At 41.3% G+C, this 12,109-nt stretch overlaps 1 protein-coding gene across 2 annotated transcripts in view; it reads right to left on the bottom strand.

The window, feature by feature from the left end:
• Positions 1-12,109, bottom strand: part of nav1b (neuron navigator 1b) — a 76,301-nt gene that overhangs the window by 32,167 nt on the left and 32,025 nt on the right. For both annotated transcript variants that reach the window (XM_044024866.1, XM_044024867.1), the window contains exons 4-6: positions 8,337-9,071; positions 3,356-3,458; positions 1,631-1,984 (exon numbers count right to left, since the gene is read on the bottom strand). In XM_044024866.1, the coding sequence (XP_043880801.1) occupies positions 1,631-1,984; positions 3,356-3,458; positions 8,337-9,071 (1,192 nt within the window). The remainder of the gene's footprint in view (positions 1-1,630; positions 1,985-3,355; positions 3,459-8,336; positions 9,072-12,109) is intronic.

Genomic DNA, 12,109 nt, shown 5'->3' with positions numbered 1-12,109 from the left:
GAGCATAAACCTCAAGGTCAGAGAGAAAATAACTGGATTTCCATATTTCAGTCCATTTTGGCAGTCACAATATCCCATTATCATTCTTGAGATAACCCACAGGGACATTTTCATAGCATGTATGCATCAAAACACACCCATAATCCTCTTGGCATAAGTGGTAATCGAATGCAGGGATCAGTTATAACAATCAGGGTGTCTTGCAGTCACACTTATCCGGGGCCCGCTGACATTAGTGGCAAACACTGAACATGACGCGGCATATGCAAAAAAAAACAACAACAACAAAGCAGCAAAAAAAAAACAAGTGGTTCATGTTTTAAAAAAAACAAAACACAAAAAATGGTGAAAGAAAGCACGGGTGAGGCTCCAAGTTCACTTCACACTTATTAATATGAATCACCCCAACAGAGCTGATACAGCAGGGGAGGGAACAGAATACATGTCAGATTTAAGTGGATTTTGAGGGCATGGACTGTGAGGAATGGACCTGTATGACATAATCCATATTTAATCCTAACCTGCTCAGGGTTCTACTCTCTGATTGCTTTCACCTCTCTCCTAACACCTCTAGGTGCTAAAAATGGCTGAACACTCTTTTTTTTTTTTTACTTAAGTGAATGTCTCTTTTTGATTCTTAACATCCAATCTTTCATGCCATCCTCCAGCAATGCAAATATTACAGCGCTTCATTTAAACCCACATAAATTTGACACCCCCCTTCTTTCTTTTGTTCTAATTTCTACTCATCCACTCATGTCATGTCTTCATTTTCTCATTAACATTCTCCGTAGTCAGAATGTGACCCAGCTTGCGGGGCCTGGCGAGAACTCCAGGCTGAGCTTAAATCCCACTGCATGTGCAATTGCGATAAAGCTGCTTGAGAGCTGTCCTCGATTCTGTCTCCCTCTCTCTCCGACTCTCACTGTCAGTTAAGTCAAGTTGAGGGAAGGAATTGAATAAAAAATGCAAAAACTATTATTATAATAATAATGATAAGAAGAAGAAAAAGAGGAGGGTGCCAACAAAAACCAGGAGGAATAAAAACCAAAGAAAGCTGTTCACAGATACATCATACCAATATTTGTTATTCATGTACTTATTTACAGGTCTTTCAACCCAGCTGCCAGGATCATTTATAGTCCATTGTATGTCTCTGCCAACCACAGGTGCTGTCATTTTAAAGGTAAGGTGGTGCCTTCACTGCATAACACAAAAAATAACTGATAAGTTATCTGCTCTGTGAAGAGTCAGCAAAAGGATTCTGACAAAGAAAAAAGCACTTGGGCATAATCGTTAAAGAGCAAGAAAGGAAGTGCCTCTGCAGAGACTGAAGGTGAAAGCTTGTTGATTGGTTTGGCAATGGCAGAAATCCACCATGACAGCACGATATAGCATTTCTTCATAAAGGTTTTTGGCACCGCAGTTGACGGTCTGTGCATCCAAATGAGATGTTGTGCGGAACATTGTTCAGCAATTACAGTGAGAGCCTGCGACTGACCTTTTTCAAAGTCACGTGGTTAGAGGCTGAAAGGACAACCCAGTACCAACTGCCTGCAGTCTCTCCATCGACTCATTTTATCATGGCAACAACAGGTTCAAAACCACAATTACCCTCAGATTCTCTTACCCGTTTGCCAGGTTGTCGTCATCGTCATCCGGCAGCCTCTTTCCTAATAGGTCACTGTCACTTAGGTAACCAGACTTGAGGTCAATGGCATCCACGTCCAAGCCTTCGATAAGCTCAATGCGAGATGTGTTGCTGAGGCGGCTGGAGCGAGATGGCATGGTATGGGAGGTGTACTGGGAGCCGGTCTTACTCCCCTGGTATCCTCCTGTGGCTGAAGGAGCGTCACCTGCCTGAAGACGGGGGCTGGATTGGCCGTGGCGCCACGAGAGAGGTGAAGAGCGGTTGGACATGCTGGATATGCTACGAGCGTTGGTCTCATCACTGTCATAGCCCACATTACTGCTTTCCAGACAGCTGGAGAGAAACATCAGGGGAGGGTCAGTTAGTGTGACCTCTACATATTTCAGGCAGTTAGATGATTGCCACGGAATATATCGGCAATAATGTTAAGGATGAGACCAGAGAACCAACTTTTTCTACCATATATCTGTTCTAAGTGGCTGTTGAGACTGATACTGCTGCTACAAAGAGACAGATGCCCAGATACCTCATACAGTCACACTCAGCACCAGCAGACAATATTATTCTCCTACCAAGGACATTTGCGTTGCACGTCCACAACTAATTAAAGTTGCTGCAAACAGTCATTATAGTGCATATCACAGTTTTCCTATTCTCCCCTGTGCGTGGGTTGGGGTTAGACATGTCTCCAAATAGTTACAAGCATCTTCTGTCTGCCAGTTACATAACCACATGCACCCAAATAAATATTGCAATGGCTTCAGCCATGGAAGTATTTGAATCCATTGTTGATGGATTATTCATCCACATGAGGGCTAAGTGATGCCAACCAGAACAGAAATTGACAGTGTGATGATTTAGATGTATACTACTTAGAATTACAAGATGAAAAAGAGAACTGGCTTTGTAAGAGATATTACATTATGCTAATTCTTCCACAATTTGATTCAGTGGATTTTTACTTACTACCCATAAGTATGTTTCTACACAACCAATCATTTCATACAGTTTGAATAAAGTTATTATTTGGTTTTATTACACTGCTATATTACTGCTACAGATGCCAACTTTTTGTTATTTATCAATAGTTATTGGGATGTGATATTTAAGTTGAGAGCAGCTTAGATTAGAAAATGAGTTGTAAATTGAACTGCAGCAGCACCACGAGTTGATGTTGCACCGAGACACAGAAATGCTCATTAATGTAACTATAAATATAAAGAGGACTTTTCTTTCAAAGTTTCAGGTTTGAATAAAGTCCTTTTCTCCACGGGTGTTTGACTGTGTTGTGGTGTGCAACTAATTAGTGCCTAGGCCTTTTGCCTTTGAAAGCCAAACAGAGAAATGCCCATGAATGCGGTCATGACCAAGAAAAAGAGACGGGCTATTTAAGAGGGATGGAAGCCAGATGTTTACCAGGTGGCAACTTTTCAAGTGGCTGTTTACACATGACTGTGGTTTTCACCAATTTAACAAGCTAATCCACATTAGAGTGCATTTCCTTTCAGGTTAAATCACACACAGAATTTGGCTTATGGTTTCATCCGACCCGTTCTCATCCCGAAAGCGCCACATACCACTGCTCTGTCACGTCTCACGACGTTGCCTGACAGATGCACACGGCTTGGTTTTATCACATCACATCAGTCCTAATTCACATCTGAAACAATACAACATTCTAACATGCATGTTAAGCGCACTTACCTATGACTGAGCTGGGAACCGCGTAGACTTGACATGGTATCCTCCAAATTCTGGCGGAGGTCAAGGACATTCTGTACGGTCCGTTTCCTTTGAGAGTCAGGGTCTGTGGATCAGCCATCCACAAAACACATATGAAACATTCAGAACTGCTCTTTTACTACAGTATGTGTGTTTTACGAGAGGTCATGCAGACAGACACACACACACACGCACGCATGTGTTCCTGCTCCTATAGTATGTGTCTTTCATAACGAACCTTCCTTACAAAGCTATGCAAATGACAAATCTGTATCTGTGTTGGGACACAATCTCTATACATGTGACCAGATCTGGCACACTCAATGGATTCTTAATAATATTCTTTTCAAGATGAATTCCAGTTAGTGAAATCAGCTTTGCTAAGTTTCCAGATGGACAACATAACATATTGTATTCAATTAAATGTTAATAATGTATGCCTTACACAGTCACCATTGTCTTTTTGGAATAAACCAATAAACCAAGATTGTAATCAGTATTCACTGTGTTCAGGTGCAGTAAATGACAGTCCGATAACACCCTGCATTGCAGTGATGCCTGCAACACACAGAGGGAAACCCTGCACAGAATGAAGCAGGCCTGAAACAGGAAAGTCCCATGAATGACACAACACAACAGGATGTGCTCTGTATAAACAAAGAGCAAAGGTAGAGCAAAGTAAATGGACTGTATTTATATAACTTGTTTTGTCTTGATGACCACCCAGTGGTGCTTTACACGACAGTCTTGCCACTCATTCACAAACACATTCATACAGCACATGTATCATACTCATTCACACGCTAAGGGCACAGCCATCAGGAGAAACTTGGGGTTCAATGTCTTGCCCATGCAGGGACGTATCATGCAGACAGGCGGCAGTAGGGATCAAACCAACATCCTTCCATTTAAAAGGCAACCCGCTTTATTACCAACCCACCGCACCCCCAGTAAGTAAAGCTACATTTTCATGTTCTGACTTACTAGTCCCCAGATCAATGAGAACCTTCAAAGACTTGTAACGCTAAGTTAATTATTAATATTGTTATAGACCCTGAGAAATAAACCCCCTAGAAACATGCTGAATGATTACTGATGTTAAACAAAGAAAATCAAAACATATTTTCCCCGAAATAAACATCACGCCCTGTAAATGTTTCATCAATAGTTTATTGTGAAGCTCATTTCTCTGAGTCAGAGTTCTCAATTAGTATTATAGATTTAAAAGAAAAGATGTTGCTCTAAAAGCGCAAACAAAATAGAACAGGATGTTTTCCTTGAAGCTATAAAGAACCATTAGCTCTTCAGAATCCCTTACAATGACAGATGATACAGTGAGTGGTGGAGGTCATCCCACCTGTTATCGTACATGGCCAAGACTCTTATCAACAATGATCATTAACAAATGAATTTGAATGATGAGCTGCAGCTGCTTGATTGATTTTTACTGGGACCTGCAAAGACAGCATTACAACAATCTAACCTACTGACAGTTAAGACATGAACAAGTATTTCTGTGTCTTGTTTTGATTTAAATCCCTTAATTATTCCCATGTTTTAAGATGGCCCATAACGACACCACTATTTCTGGTTTGGTCTGTAGTTTTAGACGTCATTGAGTCAAGTTGAGCACTGATCATTAACCTTACATTTTTGGGGCCAAAATAAATGACTTCTGCCTCATCAGCATTGAGCTGGAGGAAATTATGGCTCATCCGCCCATTTATTTGTTGGATATACTTACTTGGTGAATGGAAGGGGCTGTAGTCATGTGGTGACACGGTAATGTAGCATTGTGTGTCATCAGCATGGGTACGGCAAGAGATGGTGTAAGTAAAAGGGAACATGTAGATCTTCAAAAAGAGTGGCCCAAGAATGGAGCCTTGAGGAACTCCACATGTGATCTTGGTTTACTCAAATTCACAGTTACCAAATGTAACAAAGACTTCCAGCTCTTTCAAGTAAGATTTTAAACCACCCACCTATCCAATCTACAAACCATGTCAAATGAAGCGCTGAGATCCAGTGATAACAAAATTAAACTTTCTGCTACATCACTGTATCAGTGTAGGATTTTAACCATCAAATAATGTCTCCAAGATTATTTTTTTTGATGGCACATCAAATTACAACAAGGTGAATGGAACCCCTGGCGATGCCTGAGCAGGTTTGCATCGCCTGCATTGGCACTGGTTACAAGTTCATGCCACAGGTAAAGCTACAAAATTCTACTTTACGGTACATGTCACAGCCCCCTGCATCAGTGCTGTGGTGTGGTCGAAATCCAGATTGAAAAGCACTGACGAGATTGTTACAGATCAAGAAAGATCAATGATCCAAACCTATTTAGACTAAAAGAGGTTTGATTATTGCGGTTTTAAAATGTGTAGAAAAATGTTTGTACTCTAATTTGTACCCTTTGCTGGCTTGTAGAGCGATGCCATACGTTGCTGTAACTTCAACATAAAACTTGCTTAGCGGTGTCTGCAGCTTCTGGTACGATGAGCACATTTTAGTGCATAATAACGTGAGCAAATAGAATGACATAAAAGTTTGCTCTTCATAAATTGTAAACTTTACAGTCAACATTCTGTGACCTCTGCATGTCTCCACAGCTGACAATTACTTTGCCCATTATTTCCACTATGATCCTCTATATATTTTGCTGGAGGGACCATTGCTATGGTTGTGGATGTCTTGCATGACAGATCACATACAATTAGGTGAAATAGGGCTTGCTCACGTCCTTATTGTCTAGGGAGGAGCTTTTCCACGAGTTCTGCTATCTGTGCACCTCTCAAATTGGAATATACTGTATCTGTCATAGTGCATTTATCATAAACAAAGCACAGAACAAGCAAATGATTTGTGTCTGTTCAAAACCAACTACTTTGTCTGAAGAGGAAGAAGACTTGAGTTAAAGAGAAGCCCTGTTTGATTTGAATTTTTGAAGATTTTTTTTTGACTGGTCTTGTTCATCACAAGATGAAGAGCCAATGCTAGGCAATGCTCCTATGACATACGTACAGGGCAAGTTTAATACATGAGCCTGTGGTATGTAGCAAATATGTGTAACACCCTTAATGTCATATTAGTGAACAAATAGACTCTCTATATACAGAAATAAAAGCATTATTTTACTGAGGTCATAATTATATGTACTGTAGAAGTATATCATTGAGCTGTAATCAGACCTTAAATACACTCGACTAGCCTGTAAATAAAAAGATATGTTCAAGTAGAAAGCATTCTCTTTACATGTAGAGTAAGCACAATATCACAAGAAGTGTTTAACAAATAAATTACTGTTACACCATCACCAACATTACCATACTTAAAAGTCCACTGATTAATACAAGTCCATAATCAATACCATGATTGTCTCTCATTTACCACTCCCATTTCGATGGCTGCTTTTTCTTTCATGGGCACAAAACACTTGACTCATGAGTGTCAAAGGCCCACATGGGATTAGCATCTTAAATGGTGATAAATAATTCATTAGGATGATAAACTCCCTGTTTTGAGAAATAATGACTGCTAGTTGATTTGGATACCCAATGGAAGAGAAGATGAATCAGCCCATGGCATTCTCCTGCACATTTTATGCAATTAGGCTCAAAAAGGAGACGTGGGTGTGGTGCAGAAGTAAAAAAAAAAAATCAAAATTGGATTGTGTCACATTCAGTCATACATGACCTTCTGCTATCCTCTATTTTGTACAGATTGGCTTCATGTATGACTGGTATGAGTTGACAGACAACTATATAGGCTAATGAGGCATGGATAGCAGATGAAATCACTGCAGATGTGCTCATTAAGATGCAACAGGGAGCATGTACTCATGATGATACTGAAGCAATGAAACGACGAAAGTTATTGAAGGGCAAATCAAATGCTGCTTGTCGGTGTATGACAGACGTGAACTATGATTGTTAAGAGTGGAATTTTAAATGCAATTAGCATTTTTTTCTTAATTAGCAGCCTTTATATTGTACTCTAAAACATTATTTCCTTTATGAAACTTGAGTCAAAGTTTAGAATTTATAGTAAGAAAATAATTGGTTTAAAAGCTTAATTCATTATTTGGGCAAGACAAAATATTGATCATAGATGGATGCATACCCAACCTATAATAACATTTAGAATTGTAATTACACCTTGGTATACAAAGAAAAATGGGAACATAGTAATAAGAATTCCGTACAATCGTACAATTTTGATCACTCATAGACTTTCCTATTGACAACCCATTCTAAACTGTGTCTATAAAAAGGATATTTCCTGCCATTTCCTCCACTGTAGCACACACGTACATCAGAGCTGCACTTACTGTAGATGGAGCTGAGTGGAAGCTAAATATGTATGTGTATGCCTGAAATGAATTCAAAATGGCAAACTCGGTTCCCCATGTCTCAATCATGCATCGAGCAGTAGATGGAGCCTGAATGCATCAGCACATGTTGCAGTGAACAGCGGCTTTAGAAAAGATTAGTCTGGTCTTAATAGCCCCCAAACCTTAAGGGATTTTTATTCATGCAATCAGATGGCAGTGTTATGAAAGAAGGAAGCAAACACATTCATCATAATCAATGCCGCCGAGCATCAGACACCTAAGTGACATCCTGTAGGAATAAGAACAATAGAGCATTATTATAGCTTTGGTTTTCAGCTAACCATTGAGTATTGTGTCAAAATGCCAAGCTGAGCCAGCATTCAGTTAAATAATATGTGGAAAAGCAGGCTTTGCAAGCACAATGACAACATTTTCCTGTATTTGTCCCTACATATTTGGTCAAATGCATTAAATATGTTTCAGGAAACTGTGTGTCTGCTGCAGCAAGCAGATGTTATATCATGGCTGTAATAAAGCACTGAGATTGTACAAGCAGGATGTTTGGTTTGTAGCACATGGCGGCAAAAAGCACCGGAACAGGCTTCAAGACTGCTTTGCTGCACTTACCTAAGATCTGACTGAACAGCAGCTGTTCTAGGTCACCCAGCACTGTCACCACCAGCTCTGGGTCCACCTTTAGAAAGGTCTTGTCTCCCCCTTCCTCCATCTGGCCTTTGGAACTGGACTCCGCTCCAGCCCCAGCTCCTTGTTTCTTAGCGTTGGCCTTTGCTTTGCTGGAGAGGATCTCATCATCTGACTTCCCATCCTCAGGTGCTTTACTCAGAGGCTTCACCTCAGCGTAAGGAGCACGGGGTATGCGACTCTGCTTGCTCGGGGCAGAAGGAGCAGCCAGAGGGCTAAAGGGCTTCGGTTTGCCCTGGAACAGGGAATGCTCAGATTTGGATAGATTTCGAGAGAGAGGGGAACCCCCTCCGGCATTGAGGCCACCTCCTGCTGTCTTTGGCTTGCCCATCTTGGTCTGTCCGGCTCCAGGTTTGGCCATGTCATCGCACCACTTAGGCTCATAAAGATGCAACTTTTTCTCAGCATCAGTCAGAACAGCCAGGTTTGTCATCGATCTCTGCTTTCGAAGGCTGGATGGCACTGGTATCCTGCCTTCAGAGCTACCCACCCGGTAAACCTTCAGTTCACTCCGCTGTGTGCTCTGTGGCAGTCCAGACTTTGTCCTTTTAGCAGCCATTCCAACTCCTTTGCCATCTGCTTGCCCGTATGCCTTTGTATTTTCCGTCCTCTCCATTTTCCAATCTCCTCTGCCTTTCACACTATTCCCAAGTATGCCCCCTGCATGAGACCATATAGAAAAGCATCAGCGAGGATAAATCAGGCTTCCTTATTCAGACCCCTTCTCTTTGTGCAAGAAAAACACATATATTCTTCCTTTAAGGCAATCCTCTTTCTTCTCTCTGTCTCCTTCCTCTCTTTCCTTCTGTCAGGCTGCTGCAGCTGCAGCTGTTGCAGAGCTGCCAGGCGCTCCCTTTCTCTCCTTCCTCCTGTCCTCCTTTCCTCAGTTTTTTCCGCACTCCTCCCTTCAGCACACCCTCCTGCCACTGAACCGCGCATCAGCAGAATGACAGCGGCGGCAGTCACAGCAATGCTCCCTCCTCCCCATGCTTTCTGCTGCCTCTCCCTCGCCTGAGACTCCCCTTCCACCCTGCCTCCTCCTCCTTCCCCTCATTTTTCCCCCTCTTTCTAGAGATGCTTCCCTACGCCTCGGCAGAATGTGAAATGCAAGAGGGCGATCGGGAAAATATCATCTGTAGCTTTTAAAACCAGGCACCATTCTCCCATAAGGCACCATGTTTTCTCACCATACACTCCGTTTCCTTTGTTCTTCCCCTCCCCCTTCCACACCTCCAGTACTCCCTGTTCAATACGCTCAACATGATGCATCATTTGTGATGTTAGTCAAAAGTGCTAATAGTGTGAATGGACACTAAATGATGTATGTAATTATAGACCACAGCATGTACTATTGTCACTGGCACTCCAACGACTGCAGCGTCCAGATTATCTCTTGATCCAGTCTGAGCTTTCTTATGATATCAATTCCAGATTTACAGCTGGATAAACCATATGGTAAAACATTAGCAGTGTTGTCCATCCATAAATGGAAAACCGTGTTATTTTCATGTACTATCAGCAAAGATGACTTCATTGTTTATGTAATGAATGTGATGGTGATGAAAACTGATTAAATAAATAAATAAATCTATGTTCTACCACATGAAAATAAGAAAAAAACTGGCATAGGATTGGATACGTGTAGGGCCAAATAGGTGACTTCACTCCAGCAGACTGACAGAGTGAAAATATGCACCAGTGTGAGCAAGAAACACACCCAAAACCACACTTTGGAAATATCCTCAAGCCAGTTTCAAACACATATACATACAGAGTCACAAACGTAACTGTGTTAAATGGAGAGCCAAGTATTTACAGGGTCTTTTTGCCGATATGAGTGTAATCATCGTTTTAGGTTTTTCCACAGGAGTCGTCTCTCTGGAGGACTGAGGAGACTCTGCAGTGCTGCTCCATGGAAACCACCCATCTCATCACCTGCATAGGATCTGCACCAGACCTCGCTGCACTGCACAAACACAGCTAGCTGCCAAAGAGACATTCACCTCCACCGTTAAATGCTGTGATTCAGCCAGCATGTTTTCAAGTATCCATGAAAATTAAAATTCTTTTGATAAATACACCTACACTGTTTTGTCTTTGTTTTTAATCATGTGAAAGTTGCTCTACTTCCCTCAGCATTCCAAGTGACTATGAGGAGCATGCTAAATGGTGCAAATCCACTATATGAGTGACCTGGTAGCCTCAAACTCCTAAGGGTAGCACTCTAACTCCACAATGGCCACAGCATCACACTCAACTGCCTTTACTACATTGGTTTAAAAGGCAAATGGAAAAGGCTTATGGAATCAGGAAGGTTGTGATTTTATGAACCAGTAAATTAACATTTTCTTTCTTTTTCTAATTAAAAAAAATCAAACCACCTATTTGTTAGAGTAACATTCTCTTCAGTAATGATGTTAATGTCCTCTTGACAATGGTAAAACCTTTTTTGATTCCATGACCCATGAAGAACCGGCAAAAATCAGTCCTGCAAGAGTGAGGTGCACTTTTAGAAAGTCCTAAAACCTAAAACCTCAGGCTAAGAAGGTGAACATGGTAAATAGACAACGATATCTACACACGCAGCCTTTATTCAACACACTATATAGTGCCCAAACTTCCTGTTTACAAATTTGCCTCTGGACAAAGTGGCCAATTTGTGTCTTTCACCAGCTAGTCGGCATTACTGCAGTAATGAGAAGCAGTGGAAGCAGCAAAGACAGTCGGATTCATGACATTAGGCTGCCGGTCCCCCACTACTGAGAGAGGTACATTGTGAATGATAATACAGACATCCACCAAATCCATAAAAAAAATAAAGGGTTGGCTTCAACTTGCACCCCATTTCAATGAATAAAGCACAGTGTAATATACTGACGTAACCGAGAGTCCCCATTTTTATCTAAATACTGATTTTTTTTTCTCTTTTTGAAAATTTAAATCACCACCAGTTCTCAGGAGAGACGAGGGTGGAGCTGCATGTTTCACATCTGGGTCTGATTCTTGCTCTTCAACAAGGTCATCTGAGTAATCATATGTGCTTGTGTGTGTGTGTGTGTGTGTGTGTGTGTGTGTGTGTATTCACGTCTGTCTCCTTATGCTTGAGTAGACAATTTCTAGTTTAAAACCAACATGAAGATGTCTTGGCCAGTCCTTACTAACTTCTCCAGGCCTGCTTGAGGGGAAAGACTTGGTTTTAGGGTTTAGTGAGGGTTAAGTTGGATTTGGGCAAGCACTATAGATGTATAGTAGGAAAGCTACACAGCTGTCTGTTATGGATTTTCTTTCCTGGACGGCACATGAAATCATTTCGGGGCTGCTCAGCTGCTATGATGTAATGCCTGTTGGGACATCAGGGAGACCTCCACTTGTGCTCCAAGAAGAAAAACAAGGAGAGCAACAGTGTAAATGTGCATAAAGCCACATGTAGACAAAATGAGAAGATGTGCTTTTATGTTCTAATTTATGCAACACAAAGCCTCTAAATCAAAATCTAATTGAATCATTGTGTGGTCTGGAATGTGAGCAGCTTGAAGGATGAAGAGTGAGCACACAAGTGTCTCCAAGTTCCCCTAATGTGCGAAGAAAGAGTCTGTTCTTGATTTAATAAAGCTGCAGCAAAGGTAAAACCATCTTCTCTGAGTTTAAATGCTTCCTTAAATCATCAATGTGCTCTTTTGAATCAATACTAACTGACA

The sequence above is a fragment of the Solea senegalensis genome, linkage group LG4, assembly GCF_019176455.1.
Source record: "Solea senegalensis isolate Sse05_10M linkage group LG4, IFAPA_SoseM_1, whole genome shotgun sequence".
NCBI classification, from domain to species: domain Eukaryota; kingdom Metazoa; phylum Chordata; class Actinopteri; order Pleuronectiformes; family Soleidae; genus Solea; species Solea senegalensis.
This window is presented reverse-complemented; position numbering and strand designations above follow the sequence as displayed.